The sequence below is a fragment of the Monopterus albus genome, unplaced genomic scaffold, assembly GCF_001952655.1.
Source record: "Monopterus albus unplaced genomic scaffold, M_albus_1.0 scaffold164.1, whole genome shotgun sequence".
Taxonomy (NCBI): Eukaryota; Metazoa; Chordata; class Actinopteri; order Synbranchiformes; family Synbranchidae; genus Monopterus; species Monopterus albus.
In genome coordinates this window covers 290,511-308,588 of record NW_018128044.1, presented here as the reverse complement: position 1 = coordinate 308,588, position 18,078 = coordinate 290,511, and the positions used below count along the sequence as shown (strand labels likewise).

The following is an 18,078-nucleotide window of genomic DNA, read 5'->3' as shown; positions in this document are numbered from 1 at the left end:
CTGTACTTCCTGAGGAGGCTGAGGAGGTTTGATATGTCGCCTAGGATCCTTTGCAACTTCTACAGCTGCATCATTGAGAGCATCTTGACCAGCTGCATCTCTGCAGGCGCTTGCGGTCCATAGCAGCCCCCCTGCCATACCAGACAGTGAGTGGTAAAAACTGCTGAGAAGATCATCAGGACTCCACTGCCCTCTCTGCAAAGCATTTACCACCGCAGGGTGTGTAGGAAAGCTGCCTCCATCCTCAAAGATCCCACCCACCCCCAGCACGGACTGTTCACTTCTTTGCCCTCTGGCCGGAGGTTCAGAAGTGTGAAATGTAGGACCACTAGACTGAAAAACTCTTTCTTTCCCTCTGCCATCAGACTCCTAAACAGCTGAGGAGTTTATTACCAGGAAATACTTCATGTACTGTTTACATTCTCATTTTATACATGCATAATTGCACATTGACTGTTGACTGCTGCACATGCTGCTCCAATGTAGTATACATTCTCATTATATTCTAAGTTATTTTTATTATATCTCTTCATTTGCTGCTTAAAGTGCCTTAGATTTTGTGTTACTTATTTATCTACTTAGGGGTGGCATGGTGGAGTGGTGGTTTCACAGCGAGAAGGGTTCAGGTTCTTTTTGTGTGGAGTTTGCATGTTCTCCCTGTGCTTGTGTGGGTTCTCTCCGGGTGCTCCGGGTTCCTCCCACAGTCCAAAGGCATGCAGCTTAGGTTGATTGGTGTCTCTAAATTGCCCGTAGGAGTGATTGTGTGTGTGAGTGGTTGTTTGTCTGTGTGTTAGCCCTGCGATGGTGGACTGGCGACCTGTCCAGGGTGTACCCCACAGCTGGCTGGGATTGGCTCCGTGACCCTGTTTGGGACTAAGCGGTTTAGAAAATGGATGGACGGATTTATATACTTTATATGTCATTTGTATTTTGTGGCATTCATGTGGATGGCAAAGTAAGAATTTCATTGTACAGGGAAACACGTTTCCTAACCGTGCACATGACAAATAAACACTATGAACTTGAACTTGACTTTGACTATATGTGTAATGTGCAGAATGCATGAAAAACAAATGATCATATTATCATTAGCAGATCAATAACATCAAATGAGAGAATAACTACCATAGCTGAGTACCTTTTGATTATAAAGTGTGTTCTCTCACTGAGCACAGCTCTGTGGCTGTCAGCAGAGACAGAGCCAGCGTGTGGGGACTAAAGAAAGAGGAATTTAAGTTGTCAAACTAAATCCTTTCATCTTTCAGCAAGGCATAGCAGGACAAAAAGTGGATGTCATTGTTTCAAAGAAAGCCTCCTTTTTCTCTCCTCTCTTCTAATTCTGTTGATGGACCTGGGTCCTCAGTAAACAAAGGCTCCTTAGCACCATCGTACAGTTCAGTGTGCACAATTATTGACTTGGTTTTTCAAAGAGGCAGCACATGGCTTCCTCACAGCAGGGAGAGAAGCAGGGGAAGAGTGCCTCATGGTTTTTCATGTGGACATGTTGAACCCATTTCTGTCCTCTCTCCCTGTGTGCCCGAGAGCAGAGGATCACTGTGCTGTCAGATTATGGCTCTGAATGGCTGCATGTATTTTTTTGGACAGCTTTAAAGGTCAATCTCATGCACAACAGTTTGCTTGTGATATTTTTATCCCCAGCAATACACGGCATCAACCGATGTCTAATTCATGACTGTGGGGCATCACTGATGCCTCTGAGCTAATATTAGCTACATCACAGCATGGACCAGAAGCTTTTCTGCAGAATAAACTGTATGCAGCTGTGTACCAGCACTTCTCTGCTGGCTTCATGTCGTCATTACGTTACATCTGTAAGCTGATTTGAAGAAAATGTGTAATAAATGATTAATGTGAACAGTGACAAGAGTATTCTGGTGTGCATAAACACTGGCAGCAGTCACAGCGACACTGAAACAGAAACCCGCACAGACATTTTATCATCTTTGTGCAAAATTATCCATTTATTAAACTATTTAAAAATAATACAAAGTAATAATTTTGTATAACACTACTTTAACCTCTAGAGTCCTGAGCTTTGGAAACCCAAGCTGTGCGGTCCTCATATGAGGACGCAGGGACTCTAGAGGTTAAGTACAAGCTAGCTCACATAAATACATTCTTGATAATGATAGTCAGTATCAGCTTTATTGGCCAGGTGTGTCAGACACACGAGGAGTTTGACTCTGGTACATCGACTCCCAATGCGTATGTACATATCCCCATGCAAGAGGCAAGTAAACAGTAAACCAGCATAAGAGTGTGTAATATAACAAAATAAACGGTATTAACAAGCAACAAACAATGCAAAATAAACAGGCAGTAAACAATGCAGACAGACAATGAGATAAATAGGAATAAAAACAGAGTACTTGAAAATAGAGACCTGGATATGTATACTCTAGCCGTCCCTGGCAGGCTAGTGGTTAAGGCCCCGGGTTCGAATCAGGGTTGCGTCAGGAAGGGCATCCGGCATTAAAACACGTGCCAAATGTCAACATGCGAGTCGTCAGTGTGATGATTTGCTGTGGCGACCCCTAAACGGGAAAAGCCGAAAGTGACTTTCTTTCATGTATCTGTATAATCTGTACAATGTATATATACACAGGTATTGCACTGAGGGTTATTGTCCAGTCATACTGTCGTGGGTCAAGTGTTCATTAATGTGATGGCCTGGGGAAAGAAACTGTCCTTGTGCCTGGTTGTCTTGGTGCACAGTGACCTGTAACGCCATCCAGAGGGGAGGAGTTTGAACCGATTGTATCCAGGGTGTGAGGGATCTGCAGTGATCCTCTCCGCCCTCCTTTTGACCCATGCGGTGTACAGGTCCTCCATGGAGGACAGGCTCACACCAATGACCTTTTCTGCAGTCCTGACTGTCCGCTGAAGTCTGTACTTGTCCTGTTTGGTTGCTGAACCAAACCAGACAGTGATGGAGGTGCAGAGAACAGACTCTGATTCCTCTGTAGAACTGTATCAGCAGCTCCTGGGGCAGGTTGAACTTCCTGAGCTGATGCAGGAAGTACTGTATATCCTCTGCTGTGCCTTCTTGATGATGGTCCTGATGTTGGATGTCCACTTCAGGTCCTGGGAGATAGTGGAGCCCAGGAACTTGTAGGACTTTACTGCTGATACAGTGCTGCTGAGGGGGGAGTAAGGTGGGGGGGTTCGTCCTGAAGTCCACCATCATCTCCACTGTTTTGAGTGTATTCAGCTCCAGGTTGTTGTGGCTACACCACAGCACCAGCTGCTAAACCTCCCGTCTTTAGGCTGACTCGTCACCGTCTCGGATGAGACCAATGACGGTTGTGTCATCTGCAAACTTTAGGAGCCTGACAGAAGGGTCCTCCGAGATGCAGTCGTTGGTGTAGTGTGAAAACAGCAGAGGGGAGAGCACACATCCCTGGGGGGCATGTGCTGATTGTCCAGGTGCTGGATGTGGTTTTCCCCAGCTTCACTTGCTGCTTCCTGTCTATCAGAAAGCTAGTAATCCACTGACAGGTGGGGGCAGGCACAGTGAGCTGGGTCAGTTTGGAGTGGAGGATGTCCAGGATTAGGGTGTTGAATGCTGAGCTGAAGTCCACAAAGAGGGCACGTGCATAGGTCCCTGGGGAGTCGAGGTGTTGCAGGATGTAATGCAGTGCCATGTTCACTGCATCGTCTACTGACCTGTTTGCCCAGTAGGCAAACTGAAGGGGGTCTATGATGTCCTTCAGGTGGGCCGACACCAGTCTTTCAAAGCACTTCATAACTACAGATGTCAGGGCGACAGATTTGTAGTCGTTCAGTCCACTGATGGAGGGTTTCTTGGGGACTGGAATGCTGCTATAAATGTTGTATGAGAACCTTTTTTATGCTGCAAAAATAAATCAGATACTAAACATTGGCATCTTCATTCTAAAGACATTGATACCTCCCTTCCGTTGACTCTACATTCATGTTTCCTTACTATTTCATGTTGTTTGAAGCCAAGCTGTGAGAGCTGTATTTGGCCTCCCACCACTATTAATATTCTAATTCCTGATTGTAATTATATCTAACACAGCTAATGTGTTTGTTTCCTCTCTGTTGTAGGTTATATATGCACTGAACACAAAAAACGATGAACACGAGGCAGCCATCACCACCCTGAAGGAGGCCCACGAAGAGGAGGTGCAGCAGATCCTCTCAGAGACCAGAGAGAAGATACTACAGGTTTATAGTCTGTTTTATTTTAGTTGTTGCCATTAAGAAACTGTTGTCTCACCCCTAAATTCAAAGCCAGTGTTCTTTGAGAATTCCTTCTACTCTGATGAAAATGTCTTAATACTTTCTTCATGTAATTATTATTATCAGGGATATAACGATACCAAAAATTCACGGTACAACATTTCCATAAAAACTCCACAATACGATATTTATCACGATATTAAAAATGAAGAAAAAAGATGGAAAAATGTCCTTTACTAAATAACAATCCAGTGGTTTTACTGTATATGATTTTTCCTTTTATCCTGAAGTGCTCCTGCTTTCCTTCAGCCATTACCTAAGCATGTGCAAAAAAACTGGCATGAATTGTCACTGGTACTAAATGAATGAAGTGTTTGTACAATGGCAAACCAAACAATAATGCAGCAGTCAGTAACTGTCCTTTTATGAAAAAAAAAATACTAATGCAGCAGACACACTCACAGTGGAACATCAGTGTTTTAGTACCCCCAGGCAGGTTTAACCTTCTCTATTTGGTGGCTGTGCCGACCAATGGTTAGGTCCTAAATGTCAGTGGACCAGTTGAAGCGGGTATTCCCCGACCACCGGGGGCAGTAGTGAGCAAATTGCTGTTTGGCGTAACAGAATGAGGAGAAGAAGACGACAATCTACACTAGTGATGGGAAGTTCGGATCATTTTACTGATTCGGTTCGTTGAATCTCGTTCAGCAAAATGAACGAATCGTTTTTCGAGTCATTTCGTTCACTTCAGCAGAATGTAATTAAAATGTTACATGTTAATTCCCCATCTACTTACGCACATATTGATCACGTTTCGAATAAGAAAGAACTGTAATGCAGCCAAGGTCATATTACAAGTAATATCGTACCTGTGTCTTGAGGCGATGCAGTCTGTTACTTCATCACCTCACCTCCGGATATTCTGGGTCAGATTCGTTTGGTCTTTTGTCACGTAACATCCTAAGCTAAGCTGCCGTGGTCTTCTGTATAGTATACAGAAAGACTTTCCCTGATGAAGTTTAAACCATTAACCAACTTTTTATTAAAACATTCAGTGTTATGGAAAAGAACCATATTGACAGATATTCACAAAATTATAGTCTGGAGGAAATGAAAAGCTATTTTATAATAAAAATAAATGCATCATGTAACAGTAAGAGTAAAAAAACTGTAAGGATGGTTGAAAATTAACTAATTTCTGTATCCAACAAAGCGGTCATGTCACGTTACAAAAATGAACGACTCGTAAAGTGTACTAATCTAATGCGATGTTGCGCATGTGCGGTCAACACAAAATGAACGAATCACTCCCTGAGACGACCCGATGTTCTCAGGTCATGGGAAAGATTCGTTCAAAATGAATGAATCATTCGTGAACGACACATCACTACTAGGACAAGCTAAATAAAGGTGAGATTAGCAATTTGTTCAGTGTTTTTCCTTTTGTTTCGTATCATTTTTTGAAACGAAAAAACTGAAATGCTGCCACACAACAATTCTAAAAGTCCACAATGGAGCAACCGCTATGTCAGGTTCAAATTCTGCGACGTGAATGCAGTTACACTAGTGAAATGACCATATGTAATATTGTGGTAGAAACTGTCATAGAAACCGTCATAGTCCCACTAATGTATTGAGAAATTTTTCTATCACGATATCAAGAAATCACAAGTATTGTTACATCCTTAATGAGTATTCAGTTTAAATGAAAGGGGGACACTGGGTACCACACATTTTTGGTTTCTCGTACATTTAGATGGCACGAAACAGGATTAGAGCCACTGGACAAAATTTAATTAATTAATTAATTAGTTATTTTTTTCCCCTCAAAAGTCTGAGTTTAAAGTCAGAATTCAAATAAATTTTGTCCAGTGGCCTTAATCCTCTTCTGTAAAATGGAATAACTCACTTGCAGACATTTCAAGTGAAGAGTGATTTTGTGGGTGTTGATAAGCACTAATTTAAATAAGTAATGAAATCAATCACAGCTTTCTGGGAGGAATAATTAAATTAGTATAACTACCTTTGGAATAACTGACAGCTCGTGAGTTATAAATACGTTTTTCCCTGTCCAATAGATTAATTAGTAGAGGGAAGCTTTGTAGACTTTGGCTTGAATGTGAGTGGGCTTTGATTCCTTTTGGAGCATTGATTTCAGACATGCAAATTGGCTCACCATGGTGACCAAGAGTCATTATTCAGGTCAGTCAGTCTAGATGATAAAGTGTTTATCTTAGACTCATCTATAACAGCTGTACAATAAACTGCACTGTTCCTCTGTGCTGTCGCTGCACACCATCACATGGAGGCTGAGGACACATTCAGAGAAAACCCAATGGAATTTAATCAACCGAATATTAATTACTCAGTCCTAATGAGAGTTACTTGCTTCTGTGACAGCAACTAACCAGTGACTAACCTTGAACAGCTGCAGTTATTTATTATGTATTGTACTCTACAGTCTGCCGGTAGGCTAAGCTTTACTGTAATAAACGGAACTGAAGGTGCCTATTTAATCTTTTAATTTGTGTATCATAATGAGCCAAACCAAGGGCATATATAAAGTCTATACATGCCAGTCAATATATTTAAAAATGGAAATTGATTTAAAGCTGAAACCCATAATGTTTATTCACTGGCTGGGTTATTTTCAGAATATCTAAAAATGTCAATGAAGGATTTTCTAATTACTGCCCCTTTAGTGGGGCACATGTATCCTATGATTGTATATGTATTGACACAGGTGCAGATTAAACATTTCCAAAAACTGTACATTATTAAAACAATAAAATTGGAGGGTACGGTACGTCTAACTGAACCCTACACGTTTGTTGCAGTACAAGAGTAAGATCAGCGATGAGATGGACCTGAAGCGCCGCATTCAGTCGCTGGAGGAGTCTATGGAGCTCCATGAGAGGATGAAGAGACAGGCGCTGGCTGAGTTTGAGAACTACCGTCAGAGGGTGGAGGACATGCAGCTTTGCACTGAAGCTCAGGTAGGTGGAGGAATAGTGTGCTGTGTGTGTGTGTGGATGCATCAGTGACAGCTGCAGGTTATCAGGACTAATGTTTCTCCCCTGTCCTGCAGTGAGGCTGGAGAGTCTCGCTTTGTCGGCATTACCTCTTTGTTTGGTCTAGACATCTGACTTGTTGTGTAGCAGTGATCAGAGCTCCTTCAGGCCCTGTGTGTGCCTGTTACCCACCTGTGTCCAGTGTCCAGATACAATCCAGAAGTGGTTTAACACACTGTGTAGAGTTCAAAAGAGTTTGTTCAGTTCTATGTTGTATATTTTGTTTATTCCACGCCCACACAGAATACTTGTTTCTGATTGGTGTGGGTCCAAATTAAACAGTATAACCATACGCTTCAAACAGAAGCAACAGTTATTTTGCTTGGTTCCTCCTTATGTTATGCTAAAGTCTATATGTAAATCTGTCGCTGAGAAATGTTTATTTGCCTCACCTACTTCAGTGAATTTAGAGACCACCAGTTGAATAATCAGTATTGAATATCGGTGTCAGTGGGTGTCTGATTGATACTGCCACGCTAAATCGATGAGGGTTGTTTTGCTGTATTTGGACATTGCCCTATAGTTTACTGTTTAAATGCTTGGCTTCTGTGTAGTGTCTTTGCTGGTTCATTGCTAATTTAGAGCAGGCAGGTTGGAAGCCAGAAGGTCAAATTCTCCTGACCAGTATGTCACCTTTTTAAAAGTGTTTACCCACTGTGTAAGAAACCTACAGGCCCATAAATCAATCGGTCCTCCTGTGAGCTCACCCCTTTGTCCCTGTCTTCTTTGGCAGCACACGCAGCGTGTGGTGTCCATGTCGAGGGAGGTGGAGGAGATGCGCCGTTCTTTTGAAGAGAAGCTGCGTACATTCAGCCAGGCCCAAGCCCAGTTTGAGCAGGAGAAGAAAACTGCTCTGGAGGAGCTGAAGGCCCAGCACAGACAGGAAATCCAGGAGCTCCTCCGCAGCCACCAGAGCCAAAGCGCAAACTACAGTAAAGACCAGGAGAAACTGGGACAGCTCCATAAAGCCGAGGTAGTACACCAACTCCTGCAAAAGTAGAGCAGCTCCTGAAAGCCAAAGTAACAACCTGAATCACTACAGGGAAGACCAGAAGAAACTGGGACAGAAGTGATTACTTGGCTATTAACTGTTTATGTACATGCCAGTGAACCTGGTTAACACGGTACATTAGCTCTGGAGGAGCAGTGGAGGAGCTAATGTACCTAACAGCAGGCCAAGTGTTTATATAAGGCCTGTGGCATTATACCACAGATGTCAGGAAGCACTGTGTATGTTTTGAGGTAGTTTTATCTCTCATTACCAAACTGCTGAGTATTAAGACTGCTTATTGATTGTTTGAAACTCTCAAAGACAAACTGTTCTTCACATGTTATACTGATTTGCTACAGGTGGATTCTTTGACGGAGCGGGTGGAGGAGCTCAAACAAGACAAGAAGAGACTGGTGGAGGAGTATGAGGCCAAACTCAGCAAGGTACTACAGCTACTGTGGAGGGCGTTTGCTGCTTGTACTGTATCTTGTTCCAAGTGCATCTGTGCAATGGTCTAAACAGCTATGTTTTAAAAAGAAAATACATTTATAAAAGTAATTAATGCATGCTGATGGACTTTGACTTGCACCATATCATATGATAAACTTCAGCTTGTATTTTTGCAAATGTATTTGAAATATTCTGGCCCATAGTGTTGTTGTTTTCTAAGACTAAAACTGACTGACATTCCTCTGAGTTAGTATTAAGGATAAAAATTTGGAATTTTAATTAGGAATTCATGTTGAAAGCATCAGTTTTAATAACATTTTAAAGGTTTTTTAAAAGCTTCAAAATGTATACATTTGTTTTCTGTGATCAGTTACACCCAGTATCTCATCTGGAACCTTAGGCTCTGCTAAACGTCTGTGAATAAGTAATGTTTAAAAAAGATAACCTTCATTGCCACTTCTATTGCTGAAAGTAATGTGCAGAATGGCACGTTGTAAGCACCACATTTCAAAGCACATTTCAATAAAATATATCTTCACTCTGTCGGCCAAATCATTTAGACTTCAGCTTTCACTTAAACTGATTGTTTGAGTTTGACATTGCATTTTGACTTGGAAGCTTTTCAAGCTGTACAAAATGCAGCCCAAATTTCTGTGAAAAGCTTTTTGGATTTAGGATAGTTTCACACCTGTGTGTATGTTTCCAGGCTCAGGCGTTTTATGAACGCGAGCTGGAGGCCATGAAGAGGACCCAGCAGCTGACCGCCGACAACTTGCTGGCATGGAAACGCACCGAGGCCGAGCTGCGGCGGGAATTTCAGACTCAGGAGGCGGCGCTCCAGAAAACCCTCGGGAAACTGAGAACCGAGCTGGCGAGGGTAACAGATGAAGCCCGGGAAAACCGGGAGCGGTCCCACAAGCTTCAGGCGTCACTCAGTGCTGCTGAGAGCACCATCAAGGTGAGTCTGAAGCTCAGACAGCTGAGTCAAACACATCGCCTTCTTTTGAGTCACATGCTGTGGTTATAACAGAACTGTAAAAGACATGACAGCATGAGGATGGTGAAACAGTTCCAGAATGTCCTGTAATTTAATAAAGTCTTAAATTGCATAGAGTAGACACATCTGTCACTTGTCCAATTCCTGAGCTTGAGCCAGTTTTTGACTGTAACAACTGCAGGCTTTCAATATCCAGAGAGAGGTCACTGGAAACTCAGCTAATGTTTGAATTTAATCCATAGCAAAGTGCACGTTGTATAGATCTGCTTAACTGTATACAGAATCTAAAAAGTGTTACATTTTACACAGGAATCGATTTCATTATGTAAAGAAGATGCAAAAAATCTTTAATAATCAGTGCTTAGATGCTACACCAATAGGATTAGTTTGTCAGGTAGGAAATGTAGCTGTAGGCATCTGAAGATTTCCTCTGGGCTGCCAAAGCCATCTCAGAAAAACGTCATCACACACTCTTCCAGGATTACAAATAGCAATACTGTTGTTATTTCTGTAGTATTATTTTATTTTGAATTTGTACTTTCTGAGCTGTGCAAGTTTCAAATAGACTCACATGATCATCTCCGCCGTTGAAAATAGAGTTGACATGTGCTCCGGGGGAACTTGTTACAGTAAGTAGGTCGGTTTTGTTGTTTCAATTTGCTCTGAAGTCTGATGTTTGTGTGAATTTATCAGTGACTGCACAGAAGACAGGAAAGGGTCCCTCTTTCAGTGGCTGTACTGTGCCTGGAGTTAATAATTTCATTAGTTATCAGAGTAATTAACTGTTACCCAGATAAAGAAACAACAGGGCAACAGAACAGAGCATGAAAACCAATTTCAATTGGAAGCTTTTCTAGATTCTCTCATTTGATATAAGACAAAAGAAACCATTTGATCGTGTCCGTTTTAGTATTTATTAGTGCTGTCAGTCGATTAAAATACCCATTTGTTATTAATCGCATTATTGCCCATAGCCAGTTTGCGATTAATCACAAATTGGTTGGACTTTTTAAAAACTCGTTATTTTCTAAACAATTTTGGGAAATTAAAATCTTGCATCAAATCAAAATGTTCCCTCATCTCAGGAGGCTAATTACTGTTCCGGCACGCTTCATTTTAGTCTCGACTTAACACCAGTGTAAAGCACTTGTGGTGTAAAGATGGTGCAGCTCCTTGCTTCAGTGTTCCCTGTCATCCTCATTGAGCTTATGATTTACTAGGCAAGCCTCCAAAGAAATGTAAGCAAATGATGGCTTGGAGTAACTGAGACAAGCATAATTAATGGCTGCCTGTTCACCAGCTTCCGTAGGAATATCCATGCCAACAAATACAAATTATCCCCCAAGTGTATAATTCCACTGAAGCTGTGTTAAATTGCTGCTGTCACTGTCTGTGGACTAAATACTTCACTCTCAGGTAAAACCTATCTGGAGTGGATGATGGAAGCCTTTAGCAAGATAAAACAATAAATCATCACAGTTTTTGGGGCCTTTTATATTCAAATGCAATGCAGATTTCAGGTCCAATAAGGATGACTGACAGGAGTGAGGCTGTGTGTGGGGGAGTGTGTGTGTGTGTGTTTAAATATGATAGCTGAATCAGAGGTAATGACTAAATGTTGGTAACAAAGGGATTCTTCTATTAGTGCAGACAACTATTTTTACCTCTCCAACCTCACACACACTTAATTGTGTGCGTGTGGAGACCTTGATTGGTGGAGTGTATGCCTTAGCCGTTAATGCAAACCTTACTGTATCTGACACCAATCTTCAAGCTACCCTTATCGTAACTTAAACCTAGCTTTAATTTTAACACCAAAGTAAACTCTTCTATTGTCAATAACATCACTGTATATATTGATCCTACTAACAGCTATTGTCTGTGTATCCAAAGCCTGATAGTGGATGTCTTGTTCTCCTGTGCCTTAGATATCTATAGCTGTCTAAAAACGATTAAAACACTGGGTGACATGTTCCTTCATTATCATGAATATACACACCGTAGTTTAGTCTTAGGCAAGCCACACACACTGTCCTGCTGCTGGATATACCCACAAGTGTGTGTTGGTCCACAGCTAAAAATTGTTCCTATAGCTGTTTGAGTGCTTGTTGCCCAAGTATTTTCTAAAACAGTTGTAACCCTTAAGGCCTAAATCCCAGCTTGGTCCTTGCAAAGATATACAAGAAGGACAACATGTCACACACACACACCAAGTCTGATCTGAGTGTGACCCCTCAGCAGTTATAATCTCACTGAGCTTTCATTGTCGTAGCAGTAATGAAGTTTGGGGCCAATCGTTTGATGGGACTGATAGTTGTGAAATTGCTCTCATGAGGTCCTAAATCACATACTGCTGCTCTGTGTGTTCATGTGTGTGTGCACATGAAATCCCTCCCTGACGTCTAGTTCTTACTGACTGAGCAGCGGTCAGCATTTACATATTTGATCCTTAGTATGAATAACATGCTACCAGTATGTTTCAACCTATGGTCACCTGAGATGTCTGACACCTCAGTCACACTGTTGGCTCGACATACAGTACACACAACTATAGCTAAAAATCAGGGATGACAGCTGATTGTGCATGTAAAGACAGTGAGATACTTCGATCAGTTCATGTGCAAGAATCACTTAAAAATTGGGTAAATTATAACGAGTGCATTTCTTTTTCTAAGGCAGTTTAATTGAATTCCTTTCTAGAGTTCAGTGACTTTGTTCTCTCTAGTCAGTGTTTCTCATGGAAGTCAGATGTGGCCGCCTTGTGTTGAAAGAATTTTCTTTTGTTTCCTCTCTTTGGTGTCGATTTGATTCATCTCCAGGACTTAAACAAGCAGCTGGACGAAGTGACCCAGAACTCCGAGATTGTGGAGATCCGTCAGAAAGAGGCGGAGTGTGAACTAGAGGCAGCCAGAGATCGAGTTCAGCAGCAAGCAACTGAAATACTGCTCAAAGCCAGTAAGACTTCTTTCCTTTTCTGCTTGCATCCAGGTTAAGGAAAGACATGAACTGTCCCTGTCATGCAAACATATGGACTGTAAACACTTTAATGGCATATTGCTGTGTAACCAAGCTGAGAGTGTTCCCAGTCTCAGAGAGGCAGAGGACAACCCCCTCACATCAGTTATGCCCAGTTTAAGATGTGTGTGTGTGCACTTGTGGTGGGTGAATCACAGCATGTTAGAATCAGATTTAATATTTCCTGATGTCTTCCTGTTCGTGCTTTGCACAACAGCATTGCCTTAACATTACATTCTGAAATGTGTGAGCAATGAATGCAACTTAACGCAGAATTATGTTCGGCCCATTAGGTCCTATGAGCTCCTCCTGCTAAATGAGAGTATGTTTTTTCTGGAGATGCTTTCATATGAAAGAGACAGTAAGATCCCACTGGTAAATACAGCTGTGCGAGTTGCATTTACCACCTAGAACTCAATAAAGTCATCTATCTAATGTAGCTAGTGCGGCTCAGTAAGTCCTTGGTAATTTAAACTGTAAAGGGACCAAAGAGTTGTTTTTGGTGCTTTTGTTAGGTTGAAAGTGTTGGTTATAGCCTATATTAAGGATTTAATGATGTAATGACACGAAAAGTTCAGTCAAATTATCTTAACCACTTGATTTGGAGATAAAACCAAAAGTGGGTTAGTAATCGTTCACCGCAGAGAACAGACATGTACAGGTTATTGTTGCGTGTGTGGTATCGTTAAACTAAAACGTTAGTCTCCACACTGTGATGGACCTGGGTTCTAATTTTACTGTTTGTCTTAGTTTTTTTCTTTCAAACCAGTTTTGCTACCCTGGGAGTTTGTTTAAAACTTGGTTCATTACCTGACTGCTTGTGTTTTTTTGTCCCATTGCACTTATGTTTTGGCAGCGTTGCTGTGTTTCAGGATCTCAACTTCCTTAGCAGATTGTTACTATAACTGATGAAACTATGGGCAAAACTACAAAAATGAGATCCAAGTTGTAATAAGCTGGAATTATCCTTTGAGGCCAGCTAATTTTAGCCTGGTTCCAGACTTGTGAATCACCGCCCACATCTTCGATTTGTTTAGCAGCTGATACAGGTCTGATGTTGTACTCACTGGCAACTGTTCCTGCCACAAGAGACCTTAGAATGCTGACATCATCTCACTGCACAGTTTGCTAACTACCTAACTACATCCATGAAAAGTAAACACAGAAATGATAACAGACGTGGATGAGATTGACAGAGCTGTAGAGGTGGTTGTATGTGGATTTACAAGAATAACTCTTTAAAAAAGTTATTTGTCAATCCTGGAAAACATTTCTAAACAACCTCTACTGCAACTTTTGTGTCGTCTGAAAATGGTGCAGGGTGGTAGACACGTCACTTGCTCCTGGTTAGTTTGAAAAAACCCCCCCTCTCCCAGTAAAAAATGATCTAACATGGATAGGACCAGTGTCTGATCTGGTTCAGCCTGATTATCAGGAATGACAGAAGTAAATCCAGTTACAATTTGAAATTTGCTGACGACAGTTTGTGTGTGTGTCCTGTCATAGGTCAGATAAGCAGCCTGCAGGCTACCCAGATGACCCAGGAAGCAGTCATCAGGGACCTGGACAATGAGCGGAGCCGGCTGAAGGACAAGGTGCTGAGGGTGGAAGAAGAAAGGGAGGCCCTGCAGAACCAGAGCCAGGCCCTGGATGAAAGACAGAAACAGCAGATCCAGTCCCTGGATAAGGTGTGTGTGTGTGTGTGTGTGTGTGTGTGTGTGTGTCCTTAGTTTAAAAACAAGTCAATTTAAGCCACCCAGAAAAAATTAAGATGCGTTTTAGGATTGTAAGAGTTTGAGAGACCATTAAATATATTAACACTGATCCTCTTACTTGAGGTGAAATGTCCTCTGTGCTTGACTAAAGGCATTTTTGAACACCATAATTGTGCAGTCAAAGAAGGTCATGTTGGAGATGAGGAGACTTTGTAATTTCAAGTAGGAAGTAGTCTGTATTCTTCCTTTCCTGTGTGACCTGAATACAGCATAACTTCATCTAGATGATTAGTCAGTTGTTGATCCTAAAGGTCTCCGTAATGCCAGAATTTGACCTTTTTGAAGAGAAAAGCACAAAATCAAAAGACAGTTTGTTTGAGGTCTGAAGAAATTCTAACCATTCCCCAAAAATCAGAGGAAAAGGTTTGTCTTCAAGTCCATTTGGTATGTTTTTTAAAGTTTAGCAATGCTGACTTTTCAGCAACTTTACAGAGCCAGTAATCCCCTTGTGTACTGTCTTAGATGTAAAAGGAGTGTTTGACTTCGTTAACGAAAACGATGATGGAAAATATTCGCCAACAGAAGTGGAAACTAAATGAAAACTGATGTTTGATAACGAGAACTATGACAAAATGTTTTACATTTTTTGTCAATGAGTAAAATGTAAATGATAATGTGAGAGATGGACGAATGGACATGAAGTAATTTAACAACGCTGCTGTATCTGTGGATTCACAAACTGTAGGTGCTGATCAGTTTCCTCCACCAGCCAAAATCTCTCTTGTCCAGGAGCTGAATTAGCCACTTGATGTGTTTCACTACCGTCTTATATTCAGTAACGTCCTGTTTCTGGCTTTTTCCATCTTCCTGTGTTTCATGACCTTTCTGAGTTTCAAGAGTTTCTGAAGAAAACGTAATTATTAAAATATTAGATCTAATATACTGTATGCAACAAAGTTTATAATACAAAGAGCAAAATATTACCCTTAATCATTAAAATATAGCATTTGCAAATTTTGAGAAAAAGCGAGCTGCTCCTCTTTTTAAAAACCAAGAAGCTTAAAGGTCAGATGATTTAAGGAGCAGCGTAGTTAGCAGACCGAACGCAGCTGACAGTAAATGTCAAGTGTTGCTGCTTCATGTGTTTTCCCATCCCTTTATCGCTGACATTTGTGCAGTGTAAGCCTCTGGGAGCTCTCCCACTGAGCAAGGCTGCTGGGAATTTGAATATCTTCCTGAGGATAACAGCGGATCTCGCACCACTTTAACTTTACGGCACCTGTGTGTTAAGGCAGCAGCAGCACCTCTTGGCTGAGCAGACACTGTATAGATTTGGCCTGATTCTAGCTAATCATCAATCGCGCTCGGCTCATTTTAGAATCAGTTGTTGTTTGACGAGTGTGAGCAGGGTCCCGGCACCTGATTAATCACCTGAAGGACCGGTGATCTGGCTCCTGGAAAGTTTGGTCGGCTGTTGTTTGTGAAGACAACAGAGTTTTGATTTAAATGCATTTCTCACAGTGCACAAAAGTACTGTTGCTGGTGGGGGGGTGGGGGTGTTTCTAATAAAGAAAGCCATTAGAATTAAACAAACAAACCGGTAAAATTAAAAGCAGCTTCTACAGCAGGATGTGTTTCCAACTTTTTTCCAACATGTAGTGATTTTTGGGTCAGTTGTGCTTGAAAATAAGGAACATTAGCAAACTAGAAAACAAAGAACATTTTAGATGATCGTGGTCTGACTTAATTGTAGAAAAGTCATTACATTAATGGGAGGCTTGGTTGTGTGTCCTCATATCACCATTGCCTCTCCTGATTTGCTTTTTTTTTTCCTGTGGGTTGGTGCCTGTTTTTTCTCGTCCTCTCTCTGCAAATTAACCTCCCAGGATGTTTGTAAGCCCTGTTTTTTTATGTCACGCTGTGGAGCTGTTTTCCCCTCAGGTGTGTTTGGCCATATGATAACACAGCAGTCCTGCTCAGTTTGACTAGTGTGATGGACAGCTCTTGGCAGGTTTCCACAACAGCCCTTGGTTCGCAGCAATTATTACCCACCAAAATAACTACACCCCCCTTGGGAAATAATTTTTTTTTTCATGTTGTTGCCTGTGTGTGATGATCTGCCAGATACTCTCTAGTTTTAATCTCACTGCTAAAGACCAATATGAATTGTGCATGTTTTAGGACATGTTATCTTTTCAGGCCTATTGCCAGTGAGTGAATGCTGTTTTATTACATGGCAGCTTCATGGATCAGTCATTCTCAATGATTTTAACAGATGTTTAAACAGTCAGTTCAGGATGCAGCTGCAGAGATTCTTTGAGCATTTTGCAGCAGCTGAAATATTCATAAACTAATTACAAAATTAGTTACTTTCTTCCATGTAGTCTGCACTGTAAAAGAAAAAACTCATAGTTTTACAGAACTTTCCTGTTTAGTTTACAGATTTTGGTAATTAAAATTACTAAACTATACTGCGGGCGGCACAGTGGCTCAGTTGTCGGTTAGCACTATCACCTCACAGCTATAGAAGATTCTGGGCTCGAGTCCCGTGGGTTCTCTCCGGGTGCTCCAGGTTCCATCCACAGTCCAAACACATCCCGGAATAAACCGTATAGATAATGGATGGATGGACTATACTGTGGAACTACATGCCAAGATTAAAATAACTGCTTTAGCTCTGAATTACCATGAAGTTCTTAGTTTTTAAAGAAGATTTCCCTTTTTAAACATAAAGACTTAAAATAGTTACAATTCCATATTAATTTCACAGATATTTACTGTTTCCCAGCATGCATTAAGTTAAAATTCATTTGTTTTCAGTTCAACAAACCCATTCATGATAGAAACGTAATGTGTGTAATACATATTAAAGTAAGTCTAGGTCGATATTCTTTATAATAATAAAACAATTATGCAAACCATGAAGAAGTTTAGTATTGAATTCAGAGTTTACCCTCATACATGTAGTATCCAAAAAGCCAAATGAAGACTGGACTTTGGTGAAACTGCAATGAATGCTCACTGGTATTACTTTATATATATATCTATATATCTATATCTATATAGATAGATATTTATAGATATAGATATATCCTAAAATTTGTGCTATATTTTTGTCAGTATATTAATGATCTGTTTGATATTTTTTATAAAGAGAACATTCCTAAACATTAGTAACCTTTTTAAAATAATAAAAAAAAAAAACTTTAAATACAAGATTTCACTTAAAATTAAAAGTGGCATTTGAAATTACTGTATTTTTTTAAGAAGATTTCTGTAATTTTTTGGTAATTTTCTTGAATCCCAGCTGTAAGAATATTACAGTTTTCCCCTTTTTCTTGTTTTTACAGTTATCCATTTGCTCATTCGACATTTTTGTACAATCCAAAACAAACAAGTGCTGGAGAATAAGTCTAGACATTCTGAACCTTCTCAAAGCAAAGACTTCCATCTTTATGCATTACAGAAAACAAAAAATGTTTTTATGTATTAATATGAAAGCAGAATACCTGTAGGCAACTGTAAAACAGTGAAGCTATGAAAAAAAACCAAAGATAGCTACTTAATTTTAAATCTCATTTCATTAGTCGTCAGATGACCTTACATTTCAGC

The 18,078-nt window shown here is 40.7% G+C and overlaps 1 protein-coding gene across 2 annotated transcripts in view; it reads left to right on the top strand.

The window, feature by feature from the left end:
* The window catches only part of fam184ab (family with sequence similarity 184 member Ab), a 93,347-nt gene that overhangs the window by 36,978 nt on the left and 38,291 nt on the right, over nucleotides 1-18,078 (top strand). For both annotated transcript variants that reach the window (XM_020615369.1, XM_020615368.1), the window contains exons 2-8: nucleotides 4,093-4,212; nucleotides 7,065-7,223; nucleotides 8,032-8,271; nucleotides 8,649-8,732; nucleotides 9,446-9,697; nucleotides 12,556-12,691; nucleotides 14,258-14,439. In XM_020615369.1, coding sequence (XP_020471025.1) covers nucleotides 4,093-4,212; nucleotides 7,065-7,223; nucleotides 8,032-8,271; nucleotides 8,649-8,732; nucleotides 9,446-9,697; nucleotides 12,556-12,691; nucleotides 14,258-14,439 — 1,173 coding nt within the window. The remainder of the gene's footprint in view (nucleotides 1-4,092; nucleotides 4,213-7,064; nucleotides 7,224-8,031; nucleotides 8,272-8,648; nucleotides 8,733-9,445; nucleotides 9,698-12,555; nucleotides 12,692-14,257; nucleotides 14,440-18,078) is intronic.